Raw genomic sequence first — 19,394 nt, 5'->3', positions numbered from 1 at the left:
GCTGTATGATAGAATAATAGAACAACCTTTATCTACAGAATCTCTAAATTGTCTACTTTGTCCAGCACTCTTGTGCATAAGCCCACAAACAGGCCAAGATGATAACTGCCTCCTGCTAGAAACATGCTGCTTTATTTAAGAGAAAGCTGGAACTATCTGAAACCACACGCAGCCCTCTGTGACCAGAATGCAATTCAAAGCAGTGGTTTTGACTGTATGGGTACAAGTTCCCTCTTGACCGTGTTTACAAGGCTAGGCCAAGACCCAGTTCATAGAGCTGTTACATAAATAAAAGAGTTAAAGCACCATAACGCGATTTGCAGTGTTAAAAAGGATGATGGAAAACAAGTTTGCAAATCTCAGTGTTTTTATGTGTGATAAGTTTTAAGGCCTGAACTTTGCGAAGTCTTCCGTTATCCCCCCCCCTTTCTTTCTCCCCTCTCACCCCCTCCCCAGTTTCTGTGAGCCACGCCATCTGATCTGATGTATTGCAAAAGTCTTGTGATTCTAGAGGTTGCCTGGAAACCGGGTAAAAAGTTTTGGCCTTCACAGTGCCGGGGCGGCAGCAGGGTTGAAAAGGGAAATGAGTCGCTACGTTACTATTTACTTCTCTTGGTGTTTTCCCCTCCATCTGGTTGCACAGAGAGTTCTTTGCCGCTGTGAACTGCAGCTGTAGTTAGGGAAACTTGCAAACACGCCGGCACAAGGAATTGCCTTCCTAGCTGAGTCGCTCAGAGGGCACTGGCGAAAAGAAGCCCGTGCCATGTTCAAAATCACGCTGCCAGGGTGCCTGTGTTACTTAGTCCACAATGTCAGCCATTCTGGGTACTGTAGGTGCTAATGCGGTTTAACATCCCTATTTTGTGCATCGAAAGGGGGTGTGTACGCTTAGGGCAGTGATGGCTAACCTTTTCGAGACCGAGTGCCCAAATTGCAACCCAAAACCCACTTATTTATCGCAAAGTGCCAACACGGCAATTTAACCTGACTACTGAGGTTTTAGTTTAGAAAAAACAGTTGGCTCTGAGCCGCATGTTACTCGGGAGTAAGCTTGGTGAAGCAACTGTGCGATGCTTCGAATGGATGAATCACGACTCTGGGAGGGTTTACTCAGAAGTAAGCCCCATTGCCAGCAACCGAACTTACTCCCAGGTAAAGGATCATGCCCAGGCCAGCCTAGGGGGGTGGGGGGTGATTTTCCGCCCCCCCCACATGATGAACTCTGTGCATGTGTGCCCACAGAAAGGGCTCTGGGTGCCACCTCTGGCACCTGTGCCATAGGTTCGCCACCACTGGCTTAGGGGGAGGTGATTCTTCTGCTTTTGAACCACTGTCATACTCCTGGCTGGGATGAGTTGTAGGAGTTCTCAACCTATGGGCTGGGCCCTACTGGAAGCATGTAGAGCCCCTGAAATGGGGTGATGCTAAGTTTACAGGGGAGGATAGGAGTTGTACCCGCTTTTCTCAACTGTAAGGAGTCTCAGAATGGCTTACAAACTCCTTCCCTTCCTCTCTTAAAAACATGCTTAAATACTTGTCTTAAATACATGCTGTGCAAACTTGGGTCATTTCTGCCTCCCCCTTCTGTGCCTGCTTTTCCGTCATCACTTTGTATTAACCTCATCTCAGCTTTCTCCTTTCTCCTTCTGGAGTCTCTTTCGTTTCTGTGCCTCTGCTTGAATTCTGTGAGTTCCCTTGAATTCTCTGTGAGTTCCCTTGAATTCTGTGAAACCTGTGGGTTGGCTTGTCCAATTTTCGATCTTGGCCCTTTTTGTTGTGCCCTCCTCACAAGACTACGAGGAGTTGGTTTTTATATCCCACTTTTCTGTACCTTTAAGGAGTCTCCAAGCGGCTTACAGTCCCCCTCCCTTCCTGTTCTGAGAGAACTGGGACCGACCCAAGGACATCAGGAGGTTTCATGTGGAGAAGAAGGGAATCAAACCCTGTTCACCACGTTCGACTGTACGCCATGCTTGTGGCAGCACTCCCCCCTGGTTCTGTGCTCTTGGCCTGAAGTTTGTTCTTGTACGATCTAGAAGCTGCTCTGACCTCTAAATGGACCGTCTGTGGCACTTGTCATACCCCCTGTTAAATGGAGCCTGTGATGTGATGTCTCGATGCCTTCCCCTTTGTATTATCCTCTGACTACCTCAAAGTCTTGTCCTGTCAGCCTGGGGCTCTTCTTTACGAGAGAACTGATTGCTTCTGTTGTATGCTCTAAACCCGTGGTGGCGAACCTTTGGCACTCCAGATGTTATAGACGACAATTCCCATCAGCCCCTGCCAGCATGGTCAATTGGCCATGCTGGCAGGGGCTGCTGGGAATTGTAGTCCATAACATCTGTAGTGCCAAAGGTTTGCCACCACTGCTCTAAACCATAGGTGTCAAACTCAGGCCCTCCAGGTGTTCATGGACTACGATTCCCATCAGCCCATGTTGGCAGGACCAATTAGCCATGCTAGCAAGGGCTACTGGGAATGGTAGTCCATGAACATCTGGAGGGCCTGAGTTGGACACCTATGCTCCAAACCATTTATTTAATTCACTGGCAGAGCCTGTACTTAGCCTTGGCCCCTGTGCTTGGAGCTTTCTGAATTAAGAAGGGGACAGTTAAAGGGCTTTCTAGCAGGCGGGTCCATCCCCCCAACTCCTTGTTTTTTTTAATGTTCCCCCTCTGTCTTTCTCCTACCTCCTGCAGCAAGCCATGTTCTGGAAGTTTGACCTCCATACGACCTCTCATATCGACACCCTCTTGGAGCGTGGCAACGTGACCCTCTTTGAGCTGCTGGACGAAGAGGATGTGTTGCAGGAGTGCAAGGTGGTCAATCGAAAGCTGGTGGACTTCCTGGTGCAGCCTGAGCACATGGAAGCGCTGGTCACGTGTGTGACCGAGGAGCCCCCAGGAGATGTGGACGAGAGAGTGCGCTACAAGTAAGTGTGTATGTGTGTGTGGGGTGTGTGTGTGTGTGTGTGTGTGTCTTGGTCTTACAGGTCCTGCGGCCTGTAGGACGTCTGGAGGAAAGAAGCGGCTATGTCTGTTCACGAGTGATGTGTTCCTCTGCCAGGATGCCGATGGAACCCCCATTGATGCTTCAGGTTCTCCAGGATTAAGGAGAAACATTGTCAAGTTAATTCCCGCCCTCCCTCCTGCTTTTTTTAGTGTCTTAATTGCCAGAGCGCTTTCCCTGCGGCAGGGTTTTTTATGTTGCAGGGTGGGGGGCAAATCGTTTGGTTGCTTCTAAATAAAGCCTTAGTCTGAAAATGACAAGAAGGAGGAGTAGGAGTAGGATTTATATCCCCCCTTTCTCTCCTGCAAGGAGACTCAAAGGGGCTGACAGTCTCCTTCCCCTTCCCCCCTCACAACAAACACCCTGTGAGATGGGTGGGGCGGAGAGAGCTCAGAAGAACAGTGACTAGCCCAAGGTCACCCAGCTGGCATGTGTGGGAGTTCACAGGCTAATCTGAATTCCCCAGATAAGCCTCCACAACTCAAGCAGCAGTGGCATAGGAGGTTAAGAGCTCGTGTATCTAATCTGGAGGAACCAGGTTTGATTCCCAGCTCTGTCGCCTGAGCTGTGGAGGCTTATCTGGGGAATTCAGATTAGCCTGTATATTCCCACACACGCCAGCTGGGTGACCTTGGGCTAGTCACAGCTTCTCGGAGCTCTCTCAGCCCCACCTACCTCACAGGGTGTTTGTTGTGAGGGGGGAAGGGCAAGGAGATTGTAAGCCCCTTTGAGTCTCCTGCAGGAGAGAAAGGGGGGATATAAATCCAAACTCTTCTTCTTCAAGCGGTAGAGCAGGGAATCAAACCTGGTTCTTCCAGATTAGAGTACACCTGCTCTTAACCACTGTGCTGCTGCTCAGATCCTTTTAGCAGTTTCAGGACTGCTAAAAGGATCTGTAAGTTTCAGGACTCACAGTTTTGCGGACCACAAGTTCCCTTGTCGCAGAGCTTCTTTAAAAATCAGATCAGGGAACATACGCGTGTCCATGATGTCATGTGATGTATCTCAGTATCAGAAGCGGCAAAACCCACGAGGCAGAAAGGCAGTGCTAAACGGTCAGGGTCGAACGGGGTGGTGAAGCAGCCCGGAAGAAGACGCCGACTGAGATGTTCGTGCTGAGATGTCCGTGCAGCCTTAAAGTCTCCCGCTCTTCCTTTTCTCCTGCATCTCCTTCCAGATACCCAAGTGTCTCGTGTGAGATTCTGACGTCGGACGTCACTCAGATAAATGACGCTTTGGGCGAGGACGAGTCCCTCTTGCGGCGCCTCTACGGTTTCCTCCAGACTGGCGACATTCTCAACCCGCTGCTGGCCAGTTTCTTTAGCAAGGTCATGGGGATCCTGATCAACCGCAAGACTGATCAGGTAGCGTCTCACGTGCTCTTTGACCTTCCAGGACCTTTCCCCCCCCAAACAGGAGGTGTGCTGGTTGCTTCCTAGTATACATATTAATGCCTTCAGTCCTCCCGGAGGCCAGCACCTTGGAAGCGGTCGAAGTCTGCAGAATGCTGGGAAACTGAGCTCATAATGGATATATGGTGGACGGTTCTTTCAAGTGCTCCCTCAGGTGGCAACAGTTGGTACTGAGCGCTTTTAGGACACTTGTAGACTCCCAAACGTTTTTTTCAGATGCGCTAAATGCCAGCTGTTGCTGTCCCGGGATGCCATCAGGAATAACATTTTAACCACGTGTGGGGTTAGTGATGTGATTCAATGTCACGATGTGTTTACCAGGCCCTAGTTATTGTGGATTACATGTTTATCTCACCCTTCCTCCAAGTATGTCAGTTTCTTTCCGAACTCTTTTTAGTTCCTTCATTATGTTTTGAATTTTCGGCCTGTCGAGATGGTGACCAGCCCAAAATTGCCTGCTGCACTTTGTGACTCACAGAAAAGCATATTTTAAAGGCCTGTATCCTGTGCACAGATTCCGCGCATGTTAGACAGCCTCTGTGCAGCACACATTTCTTTATCTCCCAGCGTTATCTTTTGCATGAGGGCTCGTTAAAAACCATTGATGGCACACGGACAGAAGTAGTGTGAGTGGAACTTGTGCATAGCATCCAAGGCAAAGTCTTTGCGATACAGAAAGGAAGATTGAGAGCACGGCCATATGGTTCTACCTGTGCGTTAAGTAGGGGTGCTCAAAAATCAGTTGCAGATGTAGTTTATGTTAAAGTAATTATGTCCCACCATGTCCCCGTAGTGCCAAACAACCTATGGCGCTCCAGATGTTCATGGACTACAATTCCCATCAGCCCAATTGGCCATGCTGGCAGGAGGCTGATGGGAATTGTAGTCCATGAACATCTGGAGCTCCACAGGTTGGCCACCCCTGCGAGTCATACCCTCAAGGCGGATAACAAATTCTATTTCTTTTTTTTAAAAAAATCCTTTATTTGATGAAGTTTATAATAATTAATGCAATAGTGTCATTGAAGTGTTGAAGGTCAATTACAATAAACCGTTGATAGTAGGAAAGGAAATAGATAAATAGAAGAGAGAGAGAGAGAGAGATGAAGAAAAAGTAAGAGCATAAGGTTAAGATAGTAGTGGTTAATTTAGATGAAAAGCTATATAACATTATAGCTTAACAGGAACATAATATAGCAACTTCCTCTTTAATCAACTAACAGTTATTTAATCTAGTCAGATATATAGGCAAATGATAAGCAATTACTCAAAGCTATAGGAAATATCATGAAAGATAAGCGGATCAGAAACCAAATTAAATTGATTCTATGTACACATAGTTAATTAAATTTGGTGTGCTATATCTTTGGGCTATATAAGATAACCAAGGTTTCCAGATTACATTGTAGGTTTTAGCTGAGTCATTTCTGTCTCACCTTTATTCCTGGGGCCTCAAAGTTGGTGTTTTGCCATCTAGGCATCGACCAAATTCCTCCCTGCTTAACTTCAGCAAGGTTTCTGTGTCACCATATTATATGTGCGAATATCTCTCCTAGTGGTGGGTCTGGAAGCTCTTTCCCATGTAGTTAATAAAACTGTTGTCCTTTTTTATTTCATTCTTGTTTCTTATTTGTAAGCTGCCACGGGGGTGGCTTACGACAGGATTCCTTAGTTAAAAATTCCATTATTATTATTATTATTATTATTATTATTATTATTATTATTATTATTATTATTATTATTATTATTATTATTATTATGATTGATTGATTGATTGATTGATTGATTGGGTTTATAGACCGCCCTCCCCCGGAGGGCTCAGTAGCGCCAAAATCCACTCTAAGTAAGCAGGAATGAAGAAAAAACAGGGAAGCAGTGGCGTACCGGATCTAAATGGCGCCCGGAGACTAAAATCCCTCCGGCCCCCCACCCCCCTGCAGAGCCCCGCTTACTTGCTTAAACAATCTTTGGAGCATTGCCCAAAGGGGGTTGGGGGACGACGTCCAGACAGCCAGTGAGCAGTGGCGGTGGTGGTCGATGGGGGGTGGGGTGAGGTGGTGAGGGGGGCAGGAGCCTTCTGGGTGCCCCACAGGCATGTGCCCGGTATCATGGGTGGCCCCATGTCTCCATAGGCGGTATGCCTCTGCAGGGAAGGGAAGTGGGTATAAAGAGAATTGGAAGAAGGAAAGAAAGGGGTATGGCTCAGGAGGCCAGCCATGTTAGAAAAGCTGTCGCTGACTTCAACCACACGCCTGGCGGAATACCTCCGCTCTTTTCCTCCTCTTCCTCCGCTAACTCGAATGACTTCTTCTAGATAGTTGCCTTCCTGCGCAAGAAGGACGACTTTGTCAACCTGCTGCTGTGCCACATTGGTACCTCGGCCATCATGGACCTCCTGTTGCGGCTCCTCACCTGCGTGGAGCAGCCACAGCTCAGGCAAGACGTGTTCAATGTAAGGGCCCTGCCACAGATGCTCCCCCCACTTCCTCTCCCTCTTCCCCCACTTCCTCCAAAGCAACGGGTGGTTGGACGGCTTGGTTCCCTGATGTCACTGTGTCCAGAGATAAGCTGCCAATCAGTTCACCTTATAACCCTTTCGTCCTGCATTAGCGGCTTTTGCTGGAGTGATGGGAGGAGAAAGATGGGTGGTTGCATGGGTTTATCTGGTCAATACTGATTGAGGGGTCGGGCGAGAGATTCAAAACGGACAAGTGGAAGTATTTCTTCACATAGTGCATAGTTAAATTGTGGCACTCCCTGCCCCAGTATGTGGTGGCGGCCAGCAACTTGGAAGGCTTTTAGAGGGTTGGGGGGTGTTCATGGAGGATAGGACTACCCATGGCTACTAGTCAAAATAGGGCTATCCATGGATACTAGTCATGCCTATTCTATCCAGTGCAGGCATAACTCAGTGGCAGAGCTACATGGGGGTGGGGTGCGCCGTGCACCAGGCACAAGCCTAGGGGTGGAAAATCACCCTTAGGCCCTTCCCCCGCCCCCCACAGCACCCCCTTGCGGCGCCCCACCCCACCCCCTTCCCACAGTTACCTTAGTTCCTTTCCCTAGAACTTTTTCAGGCTGAAAAAAAGGCCTGTTCACAGTACAGGCTAAAAACGGCCTGAGGAACTTCAGTTCCCAGGAGACCTTGGGGCTCACAAGGTCTCCTGGGCGGTATAGTTCCCATCAAGCCTGAATTGTGAATAGGCTTTTTTTCAGCCTGAAAACATTCTAGGAAAAGGAAAGGAGCTATGGGAAGTGTGGGAAGGGGGAAGGGGGGGCGCCGTGGGGGGGGGGCGGGGAATACAGACTGCACACCGGGCGCAGTTTGACCCAGCTACGCCTCTGGCATAACTAGCAGTCACTAGAATAGAATAGAGCTTTCCTAGTGTAGGTACAAAGAGGATTTCAAGGGTATTGGGGGCAGGCATTAGCGTCAAGATTGTGGGTTATCGTTGGACCGGGGTGTGAATATTTCTGTCCTCGAGCAGCTATCATCGGAGGACTGTCTCAAAGGATACTTGCTGACTCTCACCTTCCCTGTGTTGGTGCTTTTCTTTTTCCCCCCTTCAAGTGGCTTAACGAGGAGAAGATTGTTCAGAGGCTAATTGGGATGATCCACCCTTCAAAAGATGACAATGTGAGTAGGAACGGTCCCATGCGTCTGTTCTCTCCTCGAGCTTTGGGTGAAACCATATGGCTGAATCACTACCTTTTTTACTGCGAAGCACTAATCTCAGGGACTGGGAAGGGCTGCTTTCCTTGAAAACACGTGACTGTCAGGGCTGTTGTTGAATATGATGGTCAGGTTTTCCCTGCAGTCAAAAATGGGAACTCCAGGAGCCATTCAAAGTTGCGGAGAGGGGAAATTGGGTGTAAAGCAAGAGCTAACCCCCCCCTCCCTCCTTTTTAACAGGTGAATCCAAATCCCGCTCCCCTCCCACACAAAACAGCAGCGTGGCGTAGTGGTTAAGAGCAGGTGGACTCTAGTCTGGAGAACTGGGTTTGGCTTTCCACTCCTCCACCTGAGTGGCATAGGCTTATCTGGTGAACCACATGAGCAGCGGACACTTATCTGGTGAACCAGATTTGTTTCCTTGCTCCTACATCCCTGCTGGGTGACCTTGGGCTAGTCCCAGTTCTTTCAGAACTCTCTCAGCTCCGCCTACCTCACAAGGTGTCTGTTGTGGGGAGAGGAAAGGAAAGGAGCTTGTAAGCCGCCTTGAGTCTCCTTACAGGAGAGAAAGGTGGAATATAAATACAAACTCCTCCTCCTCTTCCTGGATTTTCAGATTTCTTGTCCAGTTTGGCTTGTTCTGTATGTAGGAGTCAGACCTTGGGACGTCACTGAAGTTTCCCTGGATGAAAGGCAGCAGAAAGAAATCCAAGACTAAATATTAGAGAAATAAACTTCAGTTTCTAAATGTAGCCCAGAAGGGAACAAAGGTGAAATTCTCAAGGCGTTACATGCTTAGGAGCAGCAGTGGCGTGGTGGTTAAGAGCAGGTTAATTCTAATCTGGAGGAACCAGGTTTGATTCCCCGTTCTGCCACTTGAGCTGTGGAGGCTTATCTGGAGAAGTCAGATTAGCCTGTACACTCCAACACACGTCAGCTGGGTGACCTTGGGCTAGTCACAGTTTTTTTGGAGATCTCTTAGCCCATAGGAGTCAAACTCAGGCCCTCCAGGTGCTCATGGACTACGATTCCCGTCAGCCCATGCCAGCAGGGCCAATTGGCCATACAAGCAGGGGCTGCTGGGAATTGTAGTCCATGAACATCTGGAGGGCCTGAATTTGACACCTATGTCTTAGCCTCACCTACCTTACGGGGTATTTGTTGTGAGGGGGGAAGGGTAAGGAGTTTGTAAGCCCCTTTTGAGTCTCCTACAGGAGAGAAAAGGGGATATAAATCCAAACTCCTCCTCCTGCTGCTCTTCTACTTCTTCTTCTTCTTCTTCTTCTTCTTCTTCTTCTTCTTCTTCTTCTTCTTCTTCTTCTTCTTCTCTGTCAAAAATGCTGCTGTTTGTGAAGTCGTGTCTAATAGTGCTTATTCTCTCTGTTTTCTCTCGTGTCTCTCTTCAGCAACATTCCAATGCTTCACAGTCCCTGTGCGACATTATCCGGCTGAGCCGTGAACAGATGATCCAAATCCAGGATAGTCCTGAGCCTGACCAGCTACTGGCCACACTTGAGAAGTGAGCGCTAAACTGGTGGCAGCGTCATCAGCTGGGGGGAAAGAGGCACTTTTACCTTCCAGTCAGAAAGGAGTTACCTCTCTAATGCTGAAATGAATGTGGACTTTCTTTTTTAATATTTCTGGCAGTGTGTTCAGTATGGCGCAAAGCGGTAGTTTAACTTCTACACTGGGCGGATTTTTGAAAAGGTTAAATATTTTTTACTTTAACAAGATTCTGAAATCAAAATTAACCTTGTGTAAATCTTCCTCGTGCCGTCTGCGATTCCCTTATCAGGTTCTGAGTTGCTATGAACCGTGCCCACAGTTAGAAGGTTCCTTCCTCTGGCGTGGATATGACTTAAAACTGGGGATCTCCTTCTGGCTTTCAGATGGCATAGCCTGTAAAGAGAACTCTCTGGAGAAGGGCAGCTTGCTGTCCTTCCCGCACAATGATTTGTCCTGCACTGCAGGGGTAAGGAGGAACAAGGGGTAATAATAAGCTATCTTTCATTTTCAGGGATATATGTAGCGTAGTGGTTAAGAGAACCGGGTTTGATTCCCCACTCCTCCACCTGAGTGGCAGAGGCTTATCTGGTGAACCAGAAGTGTTTCCGCACACCTACATTCCTTCTGGGTGACCTTGGAGTAGCCACAGTTCTTCGGAACTCTCTCAGCCCCACCTACTTCAGAAGCTGTCTGTTGTGGGGAAAGGAAGGGAAAGGAGCTTGTAAGCTACTTTGAGACTCCTTACGGTTGAGAAAAGTGGGGTATAAATCCAAACTCCTCTTCTCTTCTTCTTCCACCCCAGGTCTTTGAAACACCCTAAGGTGTTTTTTTTTTTAAGAACAACATTTTCTTCGAGGGGGTGACTAAAACTTGACTCCCAGTGTGTGGTACCCAGCCCAATTCTCCCTTGTGTTCAGGCAGGAGACTATCGAGCAACTCCTAAGCAATATGCTGGATGGAGAACGGAGCGAATCCGTCATCGTCAACGGCATCCAGGTCTTGCTGACTCTGCTGGAGCCACGCAAACCCAGGTGTGTGTATGTCGCAGCAGGGTAGGTAGGTGCTGGTCGTTATTTACATGGGTGTGAATCGCACAGCATCTACAAGATCAGGGTGGCAGGGATTGGTTACTGATTTCTTTGACTCGAGTCAGTTCCGAGGCAGCTCACAAAGGTAGAAGAATAACTGGAAACAAAAGAATTCCCTTTCTCAAGGCAAATTGAACCGGGACCGTGTGAGCTTCAGATGTTCCTTTTTGCAAAGCTTGCGGAGGGAGGAGGTGGGGTTGTTCCGCGTCAGAACTATCCCCCCTTTTATTTATCAGTTTGCGCCTTGTGTCTCCGGGAAAATAAATTCTTTCTGCCTGGTAGAAAGGGCAGGCCTTCAAAAGCATCAAGCGGCACGCCCGATGTGATGAACTTGATTTGACGTAATTTCGCACGAGGATTTCAGCTTCACGGGCAGGCTTGGGATGCGGGGAGGGGGGCCCGTGCCACCTCAGAGCCTTACCTTGAAAAAGCGCCTTTCTGTCTTGCTCTTCCTCCCAGGACGGAGATGGGAGACATGGGGGGCTTTTACTGCAATCTGGAGGGGCAGATGGAGATGACCGTGCCGACCAATGAAGTGGCTTCCAGCCAGGCCAGTCTGGGCACTCTCCTTGCCATCAAACAACGCCTCAGGGAGCTTCACCAGCTGCTCCTCGACCCGCCAAAGGTGGGTATGCACGTCCGTGTTGCCTGCCTGCGGTGGAGAGGTGGATTGAGGATGTAGGAAGACTAGCAGACCGCACTGAGTGGCTCTCTAACCAGCAGTGGCGCAGTGGTTAAGAGCAGGTGCATTCTAATCTGGAGGAACTGGGTTTGATTCCCCGCTCTGCCGCCTGAGCTGTGGAGGCTTATCTGGGGAATTCAGATTAGCCTGTGCACTCCCACACACGCCAGCTGGATGACTTTGGGCTAGTCACAGCTTTTCTGCGCTCTCTCAGCCCCACCCCTACCTCATAGGGCGTTTGTTGGAAAGCTTGCTTGAAGCAGAGGATGAGTTCTCTGGAGGGGGGAGGAAGCCGGAACACCCTCTCCCTCTTTCAGGAGTGGGGTCGAATGCACATGGAACTTAGTGTCTGACCCCGCTGTTCCTGGCAGAAAGAGTCCCTTCAGACAACTTGGGGTATCCTGGACCCCCCGCTGGGAAACACACGCCTACACGTGGTGAAGCTGCTGGCCAGCTCGCTGGGCACCGAAAATGCAGCGCTGCGAGATGAGATTATAGAACTCGGGGCTGTCAACACAATGTTGGTGAGTATTTTAAGTGCCCCTGCCTGACCTCTCCTCCGGAGCCACCCACTGATCCAAAAAATGAATTAGGATGTTGTGGGTTTTCCGGGTCGTGTGGCCTTGTTCCAGTGGTATTTTCTCCTGACGTTTCACCTGTATCTGTGGCTGGCATTTTCAAAGTACTCCTGACATTTGATCATCCAGCCTGTCTTTAAAAACCTCCTAAGAAGGAGACTCCGCCACACTCAGAGGTAGTGCATTCCACTGTTGAACAACCATGTCTGTCAGGAAGTTCTTCCTAGTGTTTAGGTGGAATCTCTTTTCCTGCACCTTGTATCTGCGTATGATATAGTGCCTAAATCATCATGAATTTACTGGGCTTACTCTTTGGCTCTTGTTTCCAGGACCTCTACTTCAAATACGCATACAACAACTTCTTGCATGCTCAGGTGGAGGCCTGCCTTAGCAATGTTTTCCGCTCCCATACTGGGGATGAGACCATTGAAAACCACTCGGAGCCCTTGCCAGAGAGCCCCGTCATCCAGCACGTAAGTGTGTTTGTGTGTGTGTGGGGTGGGGTGGGGTGACCAGTAGAGGAGTGATACGCTTTCAGACGAGTGAAAACAACGTGAAACTTGAGAGAGGAGAATTGAAGGGAAGGTCAAAGAAACGGAACAGACTGGGAAATTTCATTTTTGTTTTTTATTTTTCCATTTATATCCCACCCTCCCCAACAGGGCCCAGGGCGGCAAACAGTAAAACAACCTTAAGAGCATTTAACAACCATAAAACCAATCATAAGACCAATAGACCAACCACAGATGGCAAAAAACCCTCCCTCCTTCCGCACTCACAGAAGGCCAAAGATGATAACAGATCAGGCTGGCTGGCTAGATGGAAATGCCTGGTGGAAAAGCTCCGTCTTACAGGCCCTGCAGAAACCCTTTAAGACCTGGAGCTTATTCCACCTGGAGCTTATTCCACCAGGTAGGGGCCAGGACTGTAAAAGCCCTGACCCTCATAGAAGCCAGCTGAATATCCTTTGGGCCAGGGACCTCCAGCAGGGACGTCAAAGGGCAATACGGGGAGATGCGCTCCCAGAGGTATGATGAGACCTTGGGTTGAATGATGGGGGTAGGGACAGGTTCAAGTTCACAGTCACTAATCTAGAAACCACTCTAGAGAATGGTTGGGTTAGCAGTCTGGGTGGAAATCTTTTTCATGGCAAAACGTTCATCCCACCTCTCTGTTTTGGAATATACATCAACAGAGGACAGTAATGGGAAGTTAAGAGGCCAAATAGTGGACCTCTTGAATCTTCTGACCAGGTTCTCTCTCTGTTGTATGTCTGACCAAAGGTTGGCTGGAAGCTAGATACATTAAAACTCTTGGCCATGTGAGCAACCTTAATCCTAAGGTCAAATAGTGGACTTCTTGAATCTTCTGACCAGGTTCTATATCTGACCAAAGGTTGGCTAGAAGCTAGAAATATTGAAACTCTTGGCCATGTGAGCAATCTTAATCCTAAGGCCAAATAGTGGACTTCTTGAATCTTTTGACCAGGTTCTATGTCTGACCAAAGGTTGGCTGGAAGCTAGAAATATTGAAACTCTTGGCCATGTGAGCAACCTTAATCCTAAGGTCAAATAGTGGACTTCTTGAATCTTCTGACCAGGTTCTATATCTGACCAAAGGTTGGCTAGAAGCTGTGTAGGCTAGTTCGAAACTCTTGGCCATGTGGAGCAATCTCAATCCTAAGGCTACAAATAGTGGACTTCTTTGAATCTTTTGACCAGGTTCTATGCCTGACCTGTTACCGGAAGCTAGAAATATTGAAACTCTTGGCCATGTGAGCAACCTTAATCCTAAGGTCAAATAGTGGACTTCTTGAATCTTCTGACCAGGTTCTATATCTGACCAAAGGTTGGCTAGAAGCTAGAAATATTGAAACTCTTGGCCATGTGAGCAATCTTAATCCTAAGGCCAAATAGTGGACTTCTTGAATTGACCAGGTTCTCTCTCTGTTCTATGTCTGACCAAAGGTTGGCTGAAAGCTAGAAATATTGAAACTGTTGGTCATGTGAGCAACCTTAATCCTTTTTATTGTGACACAATAAATGAGGGGACAGTCCTCATGTGAGTTTCATTGTCTCTTTTATTGTAGTTGCTGCAGAAGTGTCGCTTAATCCAAAGAATCTTATCTGCCTGGGAAGAAAATGAACAGTCACAGTGAGTGCTTGATCGAGAAGATTGGGGTACCACGGTTGGAGGTCCTCCTGATCTTTTTAATTATTTTTTTTAACAGAGAAGAATGCCCTTTGCACTTCTGTTAGGAAACAGACATAACAACATACTCGTTCACAGCTTTTATTTTCTTTTAAAGCCTCTAGCCCTTTTAGCTGCATAGTTATAAGAGGGAAGGTATTGGCTGCACAAGCAGGAGTACCAGAAAGTGGATTTTTAAATTAAACCTATTGCATTGATTGTTGTCGTGTTGTGAAGCCACAGGGATATAGCTACTACTGATTTTTTTAAGCCTTCCGGTATGGGAGGGAAATGGCTGCCACAGGGGCAGAATAAGAAGAATGGCATCAGTGTGGGCTAAATTGGGAAAACTGTGCACCTTTCCGTCGCATTGGCGACCTAAAAGGGCCTCGACACCAGTCTTTCAGCGGAATTGATCTAAGGTGGAAGCTTGAGAAAGATTTGCGGCCAATTAAAGAGGAAGAAACGACAGGAATGGGGCGAATGCAGATGACAACATCATCCGCGACATTATGCCAAAACAATTTTATTGCTTAAAGTGAAGCCAATGATAAGAACAAAACAACTGTTGTCAAAACCAAGAGAGGGATGTACAGAAATTCTGAAACAGATTCGAGCTGAGCTCCAAGCCACCTCGAGAGGCCACCACAGTTCTGCTTACTCTGCCTTCATCTCACACTGTAATAAATGGAGTCAGGTGGCACTCGTGCTTCCCTGAGCTTTGAGCCTCACTGCTGAGTTTGACTTCAAACCTGGGTTTCCCCCATTCCTAGTCTGGCAGGTCTAACTGCTACACTTCATTCCCGCTTCTTCCGTCCCCTCCCCCGCCAGTTCATGTGTACATTCCTTCTTTGGTGCCTTTTCACATTACCCGTGTCCAATTGCAGGTCGGATGGGGGCAGACGCAAGGGCTACATGGGGCACCTCACCCGCATTGCCAACGCCTTAGCACAAGGCTCTGAGAAGTGGCCCCACTCAACCCTCATCAAGCAGCTTTTGAAAGGTAACAGCAGGTGGCCACGCTGGGCAAGGTCGCCCTGTGTCCTTGCATGGCTGGGAACACTTGGCTCGTGGGAGCCCTTTGAGACTGCAGCTTCTTGCCTTTCCATTTTCCTTTTCTGTGTTGTATTGTTTGCTATGGCCATGCTGAAACAATAGAGCAGTGGAATTAGTGGAGGAACCTTGATTACACTTAGGGGTTGTTGGATTACAATTCCCCATCAATAATTATTACATGCTGGCAGGGGCTGATTAGAATTATGATCATTAACCTCTGAATTCTCAAGAACCACTATCAACAATAGAGTAAAGTGGGCTGCAGCTACCCTGGGGGTGAGATTCCAGGGACCCTGTCTCTAGAGAGAGATGGGAGTATCTTCTTTTTAGACCCGATAGTCCCTTTATTGCTTCAGCACAGCCATAGTAAAGTACAACACAGAAAAAGAAAATGCAGTAATGCAAATAGCAATTACAATGTCAGTATCAACACAGCTATCACATAATCTGGTTGAGAAACAGTGATACAAATTACCATAATCCTGACAGTAAATCTAAATCCACGATGTCCATCATATAAGATAGGATTAATCCTATCTGAACGATCTTGTTTAATTTGCATCAATAATCTTGACTGTATTGTCGAAGGCTTTCATAGCCGGAATCACTGGGGTGCTGTGTGGTTTCCGGGCTGTATGGCCGTGTTCTAGCAGCATTCTCTCCTCTGAAGATGCCACCACAGATGCAGGCGAAACATCAGGAGAGAATGCTGCTACAACTCGGCCATACAGCCGGGAAACCACACAGCACCCCAATCTTGACTGTATCATGATAACTAATGCTATGAATTTTGCCAACTGCTTTTTAAACAATTGAGCTTGGTTTAAAAAAACCAATTAGGAATGGTCCTAATTCCCTGGTTGTTTAGTTCTTAAGATAAGTTTTGTTTGTGAAGGGGGGAGTTTGCATTCAGGCACGTTAGGGAGGGTGAAAGGTAAGGAATGCAAAGTCAAGGATATAATGAAAATTGTACGGAAGCGGAATGAGACAACCCTACTCCTTTCGCCGCTTGTACGCCAGGCTGTAGTTCACGATGTTTATACAATGTAGTTAAAAGCCTGTGTTTGAAATTACTTTCATCCCACCTTTCTTCCAAAAACATCAGGACAGCGTATGTCTGCTGAAGCAAACATAATTGACTTAAGTAACCTAACGGGTTGCATAATCCCGTGTGCAGGTTCATACAGCTTTGAGCCTCTGGAGCAAGCTAAGCTTTCTTTGGTTGTGGGAGAGGGAATAGATGGGTGGCTGAAGGGAACCAGGAACCCAGGATTCTTTTGGGTTCTCTGGCTCCCACTGGCCTCGTGCAGTTCTTCCCTCTTTCTGCAGAGGGAGGAAGGAATGTCTGTTTTTCCTCCGTCTTGTGTGCTGCGGAGCAAGACCGTTGAACGGCTGCCTTTTCCTTCGCAGAGCTGCCGGAGGACGAACAAGAGCAGTGGGAGAAGTTTGTCTCGGGGCCTTTGTTGGAGACTAACAAGAAGAACACTGTGAATCTCGTGAGTCGCCATCATTATTCTGTCTTGTGTTCCCATGGGATAGAGGTGTCCTTGGGTGCAGTTGCAGAAATGCAGCTTGCTAAGGTCACAGGGCAGGTATTTAGGGACTGACTTCGCCTGGTTAAATGTAAATACTGGGTCTCAAATAGAAGAAGAAGAATTTGGATTTATATCCCCCCTTTTCTCTCCTGTAAGGAGACTCAAAGGAGCTTACGATCTCCTCTGGTCAGATTCTGCCAGCTCCCCAGTAGAGTTATTGTCCTTGTTTCCTATAGGTCAACATGCACAACCTGCACTCGTCCAGTGATGATGATGAGAATGACCTCAAGGAGTTCAGCTTCTCCCAGGAGGCTGTGCTGCAGCAGGTAGGTTGAGTGGTCCCTGCAGGCCTCTTGAAAGAGCATGTGTATCCCCCGACCCCGGTTTCTTAGCAGCCATGGCCTAACACAGGGGTCTTCAAACTATGGCCCTCCAGATGTTCATAGACTACAGTTCCCATGAGCCCTACCACTTGGCCATACTGGCAGGGGCTGATGGGAATTGTAGTCCCCTGAAGACCCCTGGCCTAACCAGTCTGGACCATTTTCTTTTTTAATACCACCAAATCTTTTCCTGGGAGTTAAAACATTGTCTTCCCCTAAGCAGGAAGACATCTCTTCAAAGTGGGTGTTTCCCACCAGCTTGCTGGAGAGGCAGGAAGTAAAACTTCCGCTTCCTGTTCCTGGTGGGAGACCCCTTCTCCTCCCTCGGTTTCCTAGATCAGCAGGCGCCGCTGCAGAAATGTGGACGAGAAGCGACTTGGAGGAGGGGTGTGTGTGTGGCACAGTTGTAAAGGACCTGCTTTGCAAGTAGAGGGTCAGTGCCCAAAGTCTCCAGTTAAAAGGATCAGGATGTATATAGGGGACGGGAAACCTGTGACCCGGGAGAGCTTCTGCTAGTCAGAGTAGGCAAGACTCATATAAGACACCTTCTTGTGTATTCAAATACACTTGGCTGTAGGGTTGAATGTCCACTGGTCTTTTCTCCCTTTTGGGGGGAGGGCCCAGCTGGCCGAAGAAGCCCCTGCCCAGATTGTCAGCATTTGCCCTGTGTTTTGCCGGAACGCACCACCTGCAAGACTAGTGGCATCTGAACTTAAAATTACATTCAGCTCTTTCTCTTCCCTTCAGGCCTTTGTCGACTATCAGTTGCAGCAGATGACGTCGGCGTTCATCGACCACTTTGGCTTTAACGACGAAGAGTTTGGCGAGCAGGAAGAGAACGTCAAGTTAGTGCTATGTTTCTCCTTTTAGACTAGGCATGTCGAGCTCTTCTGTTCTGAGGGCAGGATATCACATCAGAGTGACTTGGTTGGGCTGGGGGAGGAGTGCTGCAGCTGCTTCGGCTGGTGAGCTCCCAGCAGCCTCCCCCCGTGGGCTTGTCCAGCCAGATTGGGAGCAGGGTGGGGGTTGTATCAGCTGGCTTGTGGGCCTGATAAGCCCTTTCAGGGGACCAGATCTGGCCCCTGGGCCTCATGTGTCTACCTGTTGAGCTTCCCGTGCCATAGTCACGGATTCCTCCAGAAGGAGAGGTCTGTTCATCAACCTTTTTCACAGTTTTTAAGGAGCATGCAAATGGTTGCATGTTCTTGCATGCGGTACTTGCATCAGGAACCTGTTATGTGGAGATACATGAATGCACAACGCACTGAAGTTGCTTGTTTTGTTTCCTCTCGTCTTGGACCTGTGCCCTGTGGGAGATTTTAGATGCCAGAACTGGGCTATTTTAGGGGGACATACCAAAGCCAGCGTGGTATAGTGGTTAGGAGCGGACTGTAATCTGGAGAGCCAGGTTCGATTCCCCACTCCTCCACATGAAACCTGCTGATGACCTTGGGATGGTCACAGTCCTCTCCAAACTCTCTCGGCCCATGCAGAGACAAACGATGGCAAACGAACTTTGAAGCCCTCATGTCTTGAAAACTCTTCAGAGTCGCCATAAGAAGAAGAGTTTGGATTTATATCCCCCCCTTCTCTCCTGTAGGAGACTCAAAGGGGCTTGCAATCTCCTTGCCCTTCCCAATAAACACGCCAGGGAAGGGTAGCTGAGAGAGTCAGAAGAACCGTGACCAGCCCAACGGTCAGCCTAGATGATGGTGCGGAGTGCACAGGCTAATCTGAATTCCCCAGATAAGCCTCCACAGCTCAAGCAGCTCAAGAGCAGCAGTGGCGTGGGAGGTTAAGAGCCTCCAGCATATATCTAATTTGAGGAACCTGGTTTGATCTCCCAGCCTCTGTCAGCTGAGCTGTGGAGGCTTATCTGGGGAATTCAGATTAGCCTGTGCACTCCCACACATGCCAGCTGGGTGACCTTGGACTAGTCACAGCTTCTTGGAGCTCTCTCAGCCCCACCTACCTCACAGGGTGTTTGTTGTGAGGGGGGAAGGGCAAGGAGATTGTAAGTCCCTTTGAGTCTCCTGTAGGAGAGAAAGGGGGGATATAAATCCAAACTCTTCTTCAAGCGGCAGAGCGGGGAATCAAACCCGGTTCCTCCAGATTAGAGTGCACCTGCTCTTAACCACTATGCCACTGCTGTTCCTGTAAATCAGCAGTGACGTGACGGCAACAACACACACACGTGCCAACAACACACACAGAGCCCTACGGGGATGGGGGCGGTATAATAAATCGAAATAAATAAATAAATAAATAAATAAAGGTCTGGA

General features: G+C 48.3%; 1 protein-coding gene across 2 annotated transcripts in view; it reads left to right on the top strand.

Annotated features, from left to right (window-relative positions):
• The window catches only part of PPP6R1 (protein phosphatase 6 regulatory subunit 1), a 49,922-nt gene that overhangs the window by 17,044 nt on the left and 13,484 nt on the right, over positions 1 to 19,394 (top strand). For both annotated transcript variants that reach the window (XM_048517296.1, XM_048517295.1), the window contains exons 2-15: positions 2,700 to 2,932; positions 4,187 to 4,373; positions 6,736 to 6,873; positions 7,993 to 8,058; positions 9,501 to 9,613; positions 10,518 to 10,631; positions 11,148 to 11,313; positions 11,742 to 11,894; positions 12,278 to 12,421; positions 14,038 to 14,102; positions 15,026 to 15,141; positions 16,605 to 16,690; positions 16,966 to 17,055; positions 17,860 to 17,957. In XM_048517296.1, coding sequence (XP_048373253.1) covers positions 2,706 to 2,932; positions 4,187 to 4,373; positions 6,736 to 6,873; positions 7,993 to 8,058; positions 9,501 to 9,613; positions 10,518 to 10,631; positions 11,148 to 11,313; positions 11,742 to 11,894; positions 12,278 to 12,421; positions 14,038 to 14,102; positions 15,026 to 15,141; positions 16,605 to 16,690; positions 16,966 to 17,055; positions 17,860 to 17,957 — 1,763 coding nt within the window. In that variant the 5' untranslated portion in view covers positions 2,700 to 2,705. The remainder of the gene's footprint in view (positions 1 to 2,699; positions 2,933 to 4,186; positions 4,374 to 6,735; positions 6,874 to 7,992; positions 8,059 to 9,500; positions 9,614 to 10,517; positions 10,632 to 11,147; positions 11,314 to 11,741; positions 11,895 to 12,277; positions 12,422 to 14,037; positions 14,103 to 15,025; positions 15,142 to 16,604; positions 16,691 to 16,965; positions 17,056 to 17,859; positions 17,958 to 19,394) is intronic.

This window comes from Sphaerodactylus townsendi, linkage group LG15 (assembly GCF_021028975.2).
Source record: "Sphaerodactylus townsendi isolate TG3544 linkage group LG15, MPM_Stown_v2.3, whole genome shotgun sequence".
In the NCBI taxonomy this organism is placed as follows: domain Eukaryota; kingdom Metazoa; phylum Chordata; class Lepidosauria; order Squamata; family Sphaerodactylidae; genus Sphaerodactylus; species Sphaerodactylus townsendi.
This window is presented reverse-complemented; position numbering and strand designations above follow the sequence as displayed.